Below are 14,430 nucleotides of genomic sequence, written 5' to 3' on the forward strand. Positions count from 1 at the left end.
TTAAAAAAGAAAGAAAAAAAAAAAAAAAGAAACATGTGGGCAGAGTTTAGCTTGTCAGTCAGGTCACAGCTTGATTGGAGAGCAACCGAAATATATTATATGGCTCTTCAGAAGCCAGCTTCCCTGTCTCTCTGCTTCACTTTCTTGCTGTTGAGACACTTGGAGAGCTGGAAGAGCCAGCGCTGCTTCCACCACTATTGGCTCCACAAGACTTTCCACCCTCCAGCCTGTGATCTTCCTGCATTTGGCATCATTGCTTTTGACTGCTTGAATCCGAAGAGAGATTTATGGACTACTATTGGAATTATGGACTTGATCTGGATTGGACTGGCTGGCTGATATATAATTACTTCTTGATATAAAGCTCTTACTTATACATACATGAGTGTCACTGGATTTGTTTCTCTAGTCAACCTGGCCTAACACACTCACCTTCATGAAAGTGAAGATAAGAGTGCTACAACAAAGTGTGATGAAGGAAGTAGATGGTGCCCGGCTATCAATCAGAATAGTGTCTGGGGTTTTAAAGGCTTGTATTCAAACAAACAGCCATTTAAGTGAGGAGTCAACTAAATCCACATGGAAGAAGCACACCAGCTTGTGTGATCCAAAGATGACAATAACATAATCCAAATATGACAAAAGGAAAAATATCAGCTTAAATTGTGAGCACCCAATTTGTAGAAGACTATGGAAGACAGTGGAAGCCCAAAATCTATCTGCAGAGTATCTAGTCAGGTTAACCCACTGGCCAATCCCCTCTAGCCATAGGCTAGGGTCTTTAAAAGTTGTACTATCAGATAGAGATCATTATGCTGAATCAAACTTGATAGTTGGTCAGTTGACCTCCTTCTTGACCCAACCTGAAACTGTTCTAGGTGCAAGCATTTCTGTCTTGTTCCACGACAAAAATTTCTTCCCTGGCTTTTTAAATACTGATGGTGGTCTTTTCTTTCTTACTCATTATTTGTATTTTTGTCCTTATTATTATTATTATTTTGTGCTCATCACTTTATTTTATTTATTTTTTGTTATTTCTGTTGCATTTTCCAGTTTGTGAGGAACAGAAGAGTAGATGCATAGAGAGAGTAACTGATACAAGCATTTAGAGGGGATGTAGGGGTGGGGGTGGGAGGTAGGGAGGCTGAGGGGGTTGGGGGAGCGAACAATGTATGCGGGAGGGGGAGAGAACACTAGAACACACTGTGATTACACAACTCACTTTAAAAGCAATTTAACCACTAATAAAAAGAGAAAATGTTCTAAACTTGATTGTAGTGATGATTGTACAACTCTTCTTGATATGATTGAACTATTGACTTATATGTGGATTATGTGCCAATAAAACTGTAAAAAAAAGTTAGTCTCAAACTCAGAGGGGCAGGTCTACCCTACTATAAGATTGCTATGAATTGGCATGGATTTGGCAGTGAGTTTGGTTTTTGGTTTACTACAGTGTTCAAAGCCAAGAACTTACCATACCATTAAACAAATTATGATTTTCTTTAGATTTCATCATTTTTTGAACTAAGGTCTTTTCTTTCTATTCCAGGTTCCTAAACTGCATTAACTATTGTCTCCTTGGACTCCTCCAATTTGTGATTGTTCCCTGGTCCTTTCCTGTTTTTCATGACCATTATACTTCTGAAGAGGCATGTCATGGACAGTTGTTTCGCAGAGTGGCCCTCAATTCGAGTTTGTCTGATAAGTCTTTCCACCAGGCTAGGTTATGAATTTTTGTCAAAAATCGCACCAATGTGTCCTCAGTTCATCATATTGGGGTTGTCATTAAACCCAATGCCATCGGGTCCATTTGACTCATGGTGACCCAATAGGACAGGCTAGAACTGCCCTTGTGGATTTCTGAGAGTGTGACTCTGTACAGGAGTAGAAAGAGCTGTTTCTCTCAAGGGGTGGCTTGGGGTTTCAAACCAGCCCAATGCATAACTATGCCACCAGGTCCCATTAAGTCTGTTCTAACTCAGAGCAACACTAAATTGGTCCCACTATGTGCAACAAGTAAAAACATCTTTTATGAGGTCCTTTTTCATCTTTAAAGTCTTTGCTACCTCTGAACTCATTCTGGCAACCACTGGATCAGTCATTCTCTCTTGATAATTGTCTTCCTCTTTTTCACCGACTCTCTGCTTGATCAAGCATGATGTCCTTTTTCAGGAACTGGTCCCTCCCGATAATGTCCACAGTAAGTGGCATGAAGTGTCACCATCCTGACTTTTAAGGAACATTCTGGCTGTACTTTCTCCAAGAAAGATTTATTGTTGTTCTGGCAGTCCACAGTATATTCTTCAGTGATACTATCATTCAGATACATTTATTCTTCAATCTTATTCCTGTTCATGCATATGATGTGATTGAAAGTACTCTGGCTTACATCAGGAGGACCTTCTTGGTCTTCAAGGTGACCTCTATGCTTTTTAACACTCTATAAAGATGCAGATTTGCCCAGCTCAATGTTATTTGATTTTTTTTTTTAACTATTGCTTCCATGGCTGTTTTGGAACCCAGTAAAATAAAATCCTAGACAACTTCAGTCTTTTCCCAAACATGAAGTTGCTTGCTATTTCATTGTAAGGATGTTTGTTTTCTTTATGGCGCTGTATAATCCACACTGAAGGCTGTATGTAGTCTTTGACCTTCACCAGGAAGTGCTTCAAGTCCTCTTTCAGCAAGGAAGATTGTATCATAGTCTTATTCAACTCTTTTACATCATCATTTCTTCCATTTACTTTTGCTACTCTAAATTGAAGATGTCTCTTCTAACATGCCCCATTCTTCTCCGAGTAGTCTTGAATTATTTGCTCCACACGCAGATAGGATAACTATGGTCAAAGGATTCAACCTTGACCAGCATCTTTCCTGCTATTAAGCCATGCAGTATCCCCTTATGACTGTCTTTCTCCCAAGCTGTGGCTGGTGGTTTCCAACTGCAGTGGACCTTGCGAATCACAGCCCAATGGGTAACTCATAAACCCACAGGGCCAGTTCTATCCTGTCTTATAGGTTCGCTGTGAGGCATCATTGACTCAGTGCCAGTGAGAGAGAGACTGCCCCTTGTTCTGTTCATACAGCTGCCCCTTGGTCTATGTAGAGGTTCCATGTAGACACATATAAGTGTCCTGAAATAACTATTCTTCAGTGTTATCCACAGTTTGTTAGGATCCACACAAAGGCATAGTCAAAACACAAGCAAACATCTTTCTAGTATTCTCTGCTTCCAGTTAAGATCCAGCTGATGTCAGCAATGAGATCCCTCATTCCACATCCTCTTCTGAATCTGGTTTGGATTTCTGGCAGCTCTCTGTTGATACACTGTTGCAGCTATTTAAAAATTATCCTCAATTTTTTTTTTACTTACATATGATATTAATGACCTATTCTTGAGTCACCTTTCTTTGAAATGGGTACAAGCATTTATTTCTTCCACTCAGTTGGCTTGGTGGTTGACTTCCAATTTTCTTGCCATAAATAAATGAATAGTTCCAGCATTGCAACCATTTTTGTAAACATCTCAATTGGTATACATTCATTTCCTGGAGCCTTATTTTGGCTAATGCTTTCAGTGCAGCCTGAACATCTTACTTCAGTATGGCTAGCTCTTGATCATAACTGGTTGAAAGGCAACCAATTCTCTTTGGTGCAGAACTCTTGGTATTCCATCACCTTCTTTTGATGTCACCTCATTGTTCAACATGTTGCCCATACAATACTGAAGTATTTCACTTTGAGGCTTGAACTTTTTCTTCAGGTCTTTTAGCTTCTGAAATGCTGAGTGTGTTCTCTCTTGGGTGTCTAACTCCTGGTCTTTGCACGTGCTAGTGTACTTTGTCTTCTCAATCTATTCAACTCTTTTACATCATCATTTCTTCCATTCACTTTTGCTACTCTAAATTGAAGATGTCTTTTCTGACATAGATTTTGGTCTTTCCTTTCTCTAAAAATGTTTTCTGATTTTTTTATTGTGAGTTGGGTGAAAGTTTACAGGTCAACTTTACATTCAGCAATTCATTTGCAATTGTTTCATTCACTGCAATGAATGCATCACTTGTCCCACTTCTTGTTTCCTGTGTCTGTTCTGCCCTCTTCTTAATAACCTTTTGCTTTCTTCATGTGTGATGTTTTTGATGTCAGTCCACAACTTGTCTAGTCTTCAGCTGTTAGTGTTCTGTTTGACAATTGTGTTCTTGAGATGGTCTCTAAATTGAGATGAAATATATTCAAGGTCATACTTTGGCACTCTTGAACTTGTTTTTATTTTTTTTAACGTCAACGTGAACTTGCATGTGAGCAATGGATGGTCTGTTCTTCAGTTGGCTCCTGGTCATGTGAGGTCTATGTATATAGGTGCTGTTTATTTTTTTGAAAAAGCGTATCACCAATGAGTAAATTATTCAGCTCATAAAATTCTACCGTGTGTTATGTGGTCTCATTGTAGCAACAATTCCATATTTTCCAACTACTGATCCTTATTCTTATGTCCAAATTTCCCATCCAATCACTAATAATTACCAATGCATCTTGATTGTATGTTTGATCAAACTCAGTGTGATAGTTACACAATTTCATGTCAACTTGATAAATAGAATGAAGGGGTGGAATCTAGCCTGTCAATCAGGTCACAGCCTCTCTTCCTCCCTGGAGGCAGGTTATGCTCTGTCTCTGCTTTACCTTCCTGTTGACAAGCAAAATGGAGCCATGCTGATGACAGCCAGAGCCTTGGAGATGTGTCCACTGCCATTGGATCCACAGGACTTTTCACCCCCCGGCCTGTGCTTTTCTTGCATTCAGCATCATTGCATGTGCTGCGTGAGTCTGAAGAGGACTCATGCTAGTATTGGACTCATGGACTTGATCTGGACCGGGCTGGGATGTTTTCTTAATGTGCAATTACTCTTTTTGATATAAAGCTCTTTCTGACACATAAATGAGTGTCAGCGAATTTGTTTCTCTAGTCAACCTGGACTAAAACACTCAGATTGCAGAAGTTTGTGAAAACTTTACATTTCTTTTTCTTTGGTATTCGTGGTTGGTGCATAAATTTGAATATTAACAGGTCTTCCTTGTAACACATGGATATTAGCCTGCCACTGACAGAATTGTACTGCGGAATAGATCTTGAAATGTTTTTGTCAGCAATAAATATTGTATATATTTGTCACTGCAAGCAAAATAGGCCATATGACTGTCTAATTCAAATTGGCTAGTACCTGTCCTTATCACCTCATCAATGCGGAGGATATAGATTTTTAAATGTTACATGATATTTTTGACAACTTCTAATTTTCTTTTGATTCATACTCCATGTTCTGATATTATTGGATATTTGCAGCTGTTTACTCTCACTTTGAGTCGTGCCACACATCTACAAATGAAGGTTTCACAAGCTTTACTCTACTCACATTATTAAGGCAGACTCTACTTTGAAGAGGCAATTTTGAGTGCCTTCCAACCTGTTGGGCTCCTCTCCCAGCGCTCTATCCCCGGGTTTTACTGGCCCTGTTTTTCAGAAGTGGTGTACCAGGTCTTTCTTCCTGTTCAGTCTTAGTCTGGCAGTTTTGCTGAAATCTGCCCACCACGGATGACCCTACTGCTATTTTCACTACTGGTGGCATAACTTCTGGCTTCACAGCAACATGGAAGCCATCACGGTGTGTCAAACTGGCTGACAAATGGCAGTATATTGACATACAGATATGTCACCTTAATGAAGTTGTCAAGATTAATGTCACAAGCAATAAATCATAGTGAGGTACATGATATAATACAGTGCTTATGATGTTAACCTTGTTCACTTAGTTAAGGTGGGGTTCTCCAGTGTAAAGTTACTATTTCACCTCCGGTAAGTAATTGATATCTTCTGGAAGAACTTTTGAATTAAGTAAATGCCCTCTGACTTTCATTTGCTAATTTTAGTGTCCATTGGTGGATCTTGCCATGAATATTATTACTGTGGTGGTCTAATGGTGCTTCTCTGTTTACCACCTTCTTTCTTCATTTATTACTTGGAGTTCTTAAAGGAAGAATTGTCCCTTCTCATCTATTTAGTTATTGATTTATATCAAATATTTATTTTTCTATTAGTTATAATCCTATTGGGTTTTTTCATTCCTTATGTCCGAACTTGTTCCAGCTTTTTGGCCATTGGGAAGGTGCCCTAGTGTTGGGATGGGTTCAACATCGGACTGCTAACCTCACAGTCAGCAGTTTAAACCCACCAGCTGCTGTGTGGGAGAAAGAGGAGGCTGGCTGCTCCTGTAAACATCCACGGCCTTGGAAACCCTAAGGCTGAGTTCTACTCTGCCCTATTGGGAGGCTCTGAGTTGCAATCCACTCAGTGGCAGTGGGCTGGGCTTTGGGAGTTTTTTCAGGTTCTTCCTGGGCCCTTTTGATGTGGTCTCATCCCCCCACCCCACCCCGCCTTTTTTTTTTGAGGGGGGGGTTGGGGACTTCCATATTTTCTGGTACCATAAGATGCGCCAGGTTAGTTTGTGTTTTTTCTGCTCAAGCTCTGGAATCAACTACTTCTCCAAGGATCCCTGATTTCTTTTATTGGAGAATAGTATTAGAAACCAAGAGCTAGGCAGGAGCTGCATTCACAGCTGCTATGGTGCTATTATTCCTAGGGCCTCTCAATAGATTCCAGGTGGGGTAGTGGGTTGTGCCTTGGGCTGCTGTGGGGTCAGTAGTTCAAAACTACCAGCCGCTCCCAGGGAGAAAGATGAAGCTTTCTACTCCTTTAAAGACTTACAGTCTTGGAACCCCCCTGGGGAAGTTCCATTCTCTTCTATGGGGTCACTATGAGTCAGAATCGATTCCGTGGCAGTGAGTTTGATTTGGAGTTTTATATGAACCCATGCATTTACAATGATCTATATTTAGTTTGCTGTGTATTAAAATATTCAATTCTAATTCTGATCCAACACCACAGAATTCACTGTAGTCTCCCCTTGCTTGTAACTTCTTTGACGGTGAGTATTTCTACAAAATATCTCCTTCTTGTTCAGTCCTGATACATACTAATGTGATCACTATGAGTCAAGAGCTGACTCAATGGCAGCTGGGTGTGTGTGTGTGTGTGTGTGTGTGTGTGTGTGTGTTTTAAAGTATGCATATAAAGTAATTTCATAACCTATAACCCTGTGAGAAGCAAATATAGGAACTAGAGTGCAATATAGTTATGTGCATTTTTTTGTCTTTAGCTTTATAAATCCCCAAACTAAATCTACTGCCACTGAGTCATTTCCAACTTGCTGTAACTTTATTTAGGATTTCCAAGACTATACATCTTTATGGGGGCAGAGAGCCTCATATTTGTTTTGTGGAGTGGCTGGTAGATTTGAATTCCTGACCTTGTGATTAGCTGCCCAACATCTATCCCACAGTGCCACTGGGGCTCCTAATAACCACAGCCATCGAGTCAATTCTGACTGAGAGCAATCCTACAGGGCAGAATAGAACTGCCCCTCTGGGTTTCTGAGGCTGTAAACCTTTACAGGAATAGTAAGCCTCATCTTTTCCCTTCCAAGTGGCTGCTGTAGTGGAACTGCTATTTAGCAGCCCGCTGATGCCACTAGGCTCTGTCGGCCCCTACTAGTGTCTTATTAAAATACTGTTTTCCACAGTTACTTACTTTATTCCCCACTCCTTTCATTGTGTTTATGCTGTTCATTTTCATGCCGTAGTCTCATTTTGGATTGCCTTTGTGTCCTCTTTGGGTTTGTAATTTCTGTGCAGTACACTTCTTTGTGGTGTAAAATCATATGGACTTTGAAGTGCATAGTGTATGCCACTCAGCGACGACTGGGTTCGTGATTTAGAGCAGTTCCATACTCCAGACATTCTGCTGTGCTATTTTTTTAATGTAAAAAATGATACAGCAACTTTACACAAGTTTGGACCTTTTTTGGAATATTTTTGTGTTGTGTTTAGAATTTTCTTCTCTTATATCTGGGTTCTACTGTCCATTTCAATGATGTACACTATGGAGTACACAGAACTCATAGACAATAGTCACGATGAAAGAGTTTATTAAGGAAGTCAACAGGTTGTAATGCAATGGAGAAATAGGATAGAGTTCAATAGGACATGCTACAAAGTTATTTCCAGGCTGCTAATAGTTGCCAAAAACTACTGCCACTCCGATGTAAGGCTTAACCAGAAGGCATTCAGCACAAGCTCCAAGGGTCCGCAAACACAGCATGCTGAAATGAAGTACCCAGAAGCACCCCACTCCAGTAAGCCTCCGTCTAAAGGCATTCTGCTCTGTTTCCATGGATCGGCAAGTTCAGCTCCCCCAGCTTAAGTGCCCGGAGTGCCCCCTTTCACAAACCACATCTTGCCCCAAAGCATTCAGCTGTACTTGCTCCATGGGCTGGGAAGTCTACCCCTCCGCTTCCTGCTCTGGCTCCTGGTTCTGTGCTGCTCCACTGGGCTCCCAGTTGTCTTCTGGACCCAGGAGGTTCATTGCACAGGGTTTCAGGTTCTCAGGATACGCTCCCCTCCTGGCTCCTGCTAGTAGTGGGATAGCCCAGTCCTGCTTCTCCGAATGCTCATTTTATACCCAGCAGGGAGGTAATCTCAGTGAATCCTGTTACCAGTCACTCACAGGTGAATCTCATCAATATCTTCCCCCACCTTCTTACCAGAGCCACACAGGACAAAGATGGTTTGGAGGAAATTAGAGACTTTGGCCAGAAGAAACACGTTATATAATTCAGTGCCATTTTGACTGGCCTCGTTTTATAGGCATATTTTACAACATTGTGATTTTTTTTTTAACATTGTGATCTTAATGTTTGTTTGTTTGTTATCCTTTGGTTTCAATTTCTTAACAGAAAAATCGAGAAATGCTCTCACTCATTATTTGATCACACATCTAACTAAGGTGACCACACTTCCCGCTTTTGGCGGGACAGTCCCGATTTTTAACAATTTTGCCCACGTCCCGCGGCATTTTTAAAAAGTCCCGATTTTTGGAAAGAATGCACGACAAGCTAGAGTATACAGTTTCCGGCTGCCATGTGGCTATTTCGCCAGGATATGAGTCTTATCAATGGTGTCCATCTTTTGTCCCGCTTTACCAATGTTAAAATCTGGTCACCTTACTCAAATAGGACTCAAAAGATTCTAAACTGTACTTTGTATCTTGAATTAGGTACCCAGGAAGAGTTTACAAACATTGTTTGAACTATTTAATCGTACTTCTAAATTGTACCTTGTGTCTTGCGTTAAGACTGCACAGTATTAGTTTCCCAGCATTATTTGAACTATTTTATGATTACATATGCTGTTAGACAATTTTCAGTTTCAGTATTGCCATTTGTGCAATTATTTGAATGTTGTTAGGCTCTATTCTCAGTTTGACCCACCCATTTGGTACTGTTTTATAAAAGTAGTAAATGGCAGAGAAAGGGGGTGGGGGGAAACTAGGGCAAAACCACACCTCTGTGGGAGGAGGCCAAGTCTTGGGCCAGCCCTTTGGAAGGAAGGTTTCAGGCAGAACACCTGCCCCAAGAGGGCCCTGGTGGGCAGCACGTCTTCCTGTGTGCAGGAAGGTGAGGGGCAGATTCCAAACCTCTGCTCTGGAAAGGGGAGGTCGGATAACAGCACAAGACAACAGTGGAAGGAAGCAAGCAGCAACTGAGGAGTAGAAAAGCACACACTGTCATTTGAGTTGCACCTCGGCTGATGCATAAGGCTTAGCGGCAAAGGGTGCGTGAAAGAGGCAGCCAGACAAAGGGCGCCTCATTGGGAAGCTAGAAGGAGATATGGGGAGTTAAGGGTGTGTGGGTGGGGTAAGATTTAATTTTGAAAATTCTGTTTTCTTGTTCCAAGAGTGGGGGACTAGTGGAGGTAACTTCGGGGAGGTGTAGAAGGTTATAGTTGATGTTTTAGGTGTATTATTGACGATAACCCAAGGGAAACGAGAGTGGTAGGAGTCTCAGGACAGGCCCTGTTGTCACATGCTGAGCATACTGTACCCTGTGTGACTAGATCTGGTGACGCAGGGAGACGTGAGGACATCGTTTAGGTCAGTCAGCATCTGTTAGGCCCCCAGGCTGTTTAAAAGCATTTTGATATTGTCTTTGTAGTAGAAGAGAACACAAGAAACAGTGTGGTAAACTGGGAAATACTAATGTGAGACAAACCGTTACTGTTTTTCACCACCACTCTCCCTCCTGCCGGGCCCCTGGGACTTCCAGGAGCACTGGCCGAAAGCTGCAGGCCAAGTAGCAAGGACTTCCTGTGGCTTGTCTTTGTATCGGTCGTCGACAACATTGGTCATTTTGTGAGAACAGGAGCAAGCAGTTTACAGGACATTGATGAGAAGTATATAGTTAGGTCATGAAGGCGTTAGAAGTGGCATTTGATGCACGATCTTACGGTTCTTAGCAGAAGTCTTAAGAAGGCCCTGTTTTAGCATTTTACCACTTGACACCTCTATTTGTCAAGGTGACTCAATGCCCAATATGTTGGGAAATGAAAACTTAGCCATTACATTTGTAGTTTTTTTAAAAAGGCATATATATATATATGTATATATATGTGTGTGTGTGTGTGTGTGTATGTATGTGTGTGTGTGTGTGTGTGTGTGTGTATAGCGAGTTTCCATCGAATTGAAGCCGAGCCTTGGTGACCCTGGGTGTGTCAGGCAGAGCCGCACCCTGCAGGGTTCTCCGTGGCGGGGTTCTGGAGCTCCCAGGCCTTTCTCCCTGGGCACGAGTTGTAGTGGTATCTTGCCAGGTCAATTCTGACTCACCAGAGCTCCATAGCACAGAGTGGAATGCCCCGTAGGGTTTTCTAGGCTGTTGACCATCCTGACAGGAGAGTATTGACAAGTCCCTCTTCCCCTGGCTGCTGGTGGGTGGGTTGGAAATGCAGACTTGGGTTAGCGCTGAGTGTGGACCCCTCACCGGTGGTGCCCCGAGGCTCCTTTAAGGTACCTCCTCCATCAGGCCCTTCAAAATATTCCTGGAGCATTTCATTATCTTTTCATGCCATTTTCCCTGTGTGTTCTGAAGCTCCCTTCCAGCACCTTTAGAAAGGTCCGAGACGACATTTACCAAGCATAAAGAATAAACTGTGAGCAAAGAGATCATTGTTTATTTTATTCGCTTGGTTTATGTGTATTTTCTTAAGTTAATATGCATTACTTTCTTAAAATAAATCATTTTATTGGGAGCTCTTATAACAATGCATACACCAATCGTATTAAGCACATATGTACATATGTTGCCATCATCACTTTCAAAATATTTTCTTTCTGTTTGAGCCCTTCATATCAGCTCCTCTTTTTTCCCCTCCCTCGCCCACCCTCCCACCCCCATGGGCCCCTGATAAATCATATTTTTATTTTTTTATATCTTACACCACCTGCTGTCTCCACTCACATTACAGTTTTTGTCCCTCTTAGGGGGGGTGGTAATTATACATCAGTCATTATAGTCGATTCCCCATTTCTCCACCTTCCCCCTGTGCTCATGGTATCACTACTCCCATTGCTATTCTTGAGGGGTTTATCTGACTTAGATTCCCTGTGTCGTGAGGTCTTATCTGTACCAGTGTACATGCTCCGGTCTAGCCAGAACTGAGGGGTAAAACCCGGGTCATGATAGTGAGGGGGAGGAAGTATTAAAGAATTAGAGCAGTGGTTCTCAACCTTTCTAATGCAGTGACCCTTTAATACAGTTCTTCATGTAGTGGTGACCTCCAACCATAAAATTATTTTCTTTGTTACTTCATAACTAATTTTGCTACTGTTATGAATCGGGCGATTCCTGTGATAGGGTCATTCGACCCCCAAAGGGATTGTGACCCACAGGTTGAGAACCACTGAGCTGGAGGAATGTCGGGTGGTCCGTTTGTGCTGTGCTGCATCCAAAATGCCTGACTTAAAAAAAAAGCATTTTATCGGAGGCTGGTACAACCCTTAGCACAATCCATCCATCCATGTGTCAAGCACATTTGTACATTTGTTGCCATCATCATTCTCAAAGCATTTGCTTTCTACTTGAGCCCTTGGCATCAGCTCCACATTTTCCCTCTCCCTCCCTCACGAACCCTGGATAATTTATAAATTATTATTATTTTTCATGTCTTACACTGCCTGATGTCTCCCTTCACTCACTTTTCTGTTGTCCGTCCCCCAGGGAGGGCCAATATGCATTACTTTTGCAAAGAGAAAAAAGTTTGAAAAGAAATTATTTTTTCCAAAGAAAAAAAACAGGTCACACAATTAAGTCATGTACCTGCAGAGAATAAATTGCGAAGTTACGTAATGGTTGGCTTTTTAAAATAATAGAATCAGTTTTAGAAACTTTGCTAAAGACGCATGTTCCTTTCAGGTTTTCTGCATGAGTGGCGAAGACACTTTTTGCAAGTCGTCGTGACAAACCACTTTTTGAGGATGTCTGAAGATGAAGAGAAGGTGACACTACGCCGTCTTGAGCCAGCTATCCAGAAATTCACCAAGATCGTCATCCCGACAGACCTGGAGAGACTGAGAAAGCACCAGCGAAACATCGAGAAGGTGAGCCTCGCTGTTTCCCATCCCAGGAAGCAGGGGCCTGGCTGGTTTCTATTTGTCGTGCATTCCGGCTAAGTTTAGATTATTAGGTCAGAGGCTCTGCCGAAGACCCAGCTCCTATTGATTTCCCAACACGGCTCCTCTTTTCCGCTGGCTTTTCTGGCCTACAAATGCATTTCTCATATATTCCCGCTTCAGGAAAGGATCTGGAGCTAGACCCTGCACTTATTTAATTGCACATATCGATCTATTGGGCACGTAATTAATATGCAAGCTGGTTGATAGTGCACCACATGTGAAGATGGGGCACTCGGGCTCAGGGCCTGCATTTCCCTGAACCAGACCAAGTTTTCTCCGCTGTGAATGTGTGCCCACCAGCAGCGCCTCCTCTTCAGGCGCATGTGCACGGGGGCTTCAGAATGTTGGTCAGAAAATGAATGGAAGGAGAATGGATTTTTTTCCATAAACTTTTTGAAGCCCCCCCCCACCCATGCTAACAAAGTAATGAGTTGTGGGTTTTCAGAATGTTATTACTTCGCTACCGCCCTTTGAGAAAACCCCCAAATTGATAGACATCGTGTAAAGATTATCCAAGGAACTAGAGTAGTGGTTCTTAACCTTCCTAATGCAGCGACCCTTTAATACAGTTCCTCATGTTGTGGTGACCCCCCAACCATAAAATTATTATTATTATGGTTTTTTAAAATCATTTTATTGGGTGCTTGTACAATTCTTATCACAAGCCATACATCCATCCATTTGTCAAGCACACTTGTACATTTGTTGCCAAAACGTTTTCTTTCTACTTGAGCCCTTGATATCAGCTCCTCATTTCCCCCCTCCCTCCCCACTGCCCCTTCCCTCATGAACCCTTGATAATTTATAAATTATTATTTCTTCATATCTTACACTGTCCGACTCATAAAATTATTTTTGTTGGTACTTCATCATTGAAATTTTGCTACTGTTATGAATTGGGCGACCCCTGTGAAAGGATCGTTCGACCCGGAAGGGGTCGTGACCTACAGGCTGAGAACCGCTGAACTAGTGGGCGGAAGAACAAGGCTCTGGGACTGTGGTGGAGGTTGACCAGACCAGCGGACTGGACACCGGAGCCTGGAGGGGTGGTTACGACATTCTTAACAACATCAGTTCGTTGACTAGTGAGCATTGACTTGGCAAGTTACATTGTCTATTTTGTTGTGCAGGGCCCAGTGGTATTTAGTCCTTCAGAAGGAAATGCAGTGTAACTTTAAGCTGTGTGGCCCTCCCTTGATTCTTATTTTAATCTTTGAAGGAGGTGGGGATGGAGAGATACAGCTAAAGTTTTCAGGAGAAACCCCCTTTATCATCCTCAGCTGAGTAGTGTACAGTATAAGAAAAGTGACACCTTTACCCCCCAGAAGTACCATCTGGGTTACAAATTGGGCCACTAACAAAGTCAGCAGTTCGAAATCACCAGCCGCCCCATGGGAGAAAGACGCGGCTTTCTACTCCTATAGTCTCAGAACCCACAGGGGTACTTCTTCTCTGTCCTATAAGGTCACTGTGAGTTGGAACTGACTCAGTGGTCTTGAGATTTGAGTTTAATCCCCTTACTGTTTAGGTCCCTTTTACATAGTATAGAAAATAAGTTCCAAGAGAATTACAATCCTTTCTCTTTGCTTCCCCTGTGAAAACAAGTAATGCTGTGACTCCTTAAGGAGGGAGCTATCTAGTAACTCGTTATCCTGGACATGAATGGAAGCAAAAGGTTCCAAGCTTTGGTTGGGAACAGCGAGTTGTTCTGTAAGTACAGTAACAATATAGAAATGCATTTGTTTTCTTGTCCTTTTTAAAAAATAGTATTTCCTTGTGTTTTCTGTGACGGCTTACACAGCAGCTCG

At 42.1% G+C, this 14,430-nt stretch overlaps 1 protein-coding gene across 1 annotated transcript in view; it reads left to right on the top strand.

Annotated features, from left to right (window-relative positions):
* Positions 1-14,430, top strand: part of STX17 (syntaxin 17) — a 61,797-nt gene that overhangs the window by 4,278 nt on the left and 43,089 nt on the right. Inside the window, exon 2 of the mRNA XM_004710985.2 lies at positions 12,363-12,547. Coding sequence (XP_004711042.1) covers positions 12,425-12,547 — 123 coding nt within the window. The 5' untranslated portion in view covers positions 12,363-12,424. The remainder of the gene's footprint in view (positions 1-12,362; positions 12,548-14,430) is intronic.

This window comes from Echinops telfairi, unplaced genomic scaffold (assembly GCF_000313985.2).
Source record: "Echinops telfairi isolate 266 unplaced genomic scaffold, ASM31398v2 ScPeMD7_7410;HRSCAF=8448, whole genome shotgun sequence".
Taxonomy (NCBI): Eukaryota; Metazoa; Chordata; class Mammalia; order Afrosoricida; family Tenrecidae; genus Echinops; species Echinops telfairi.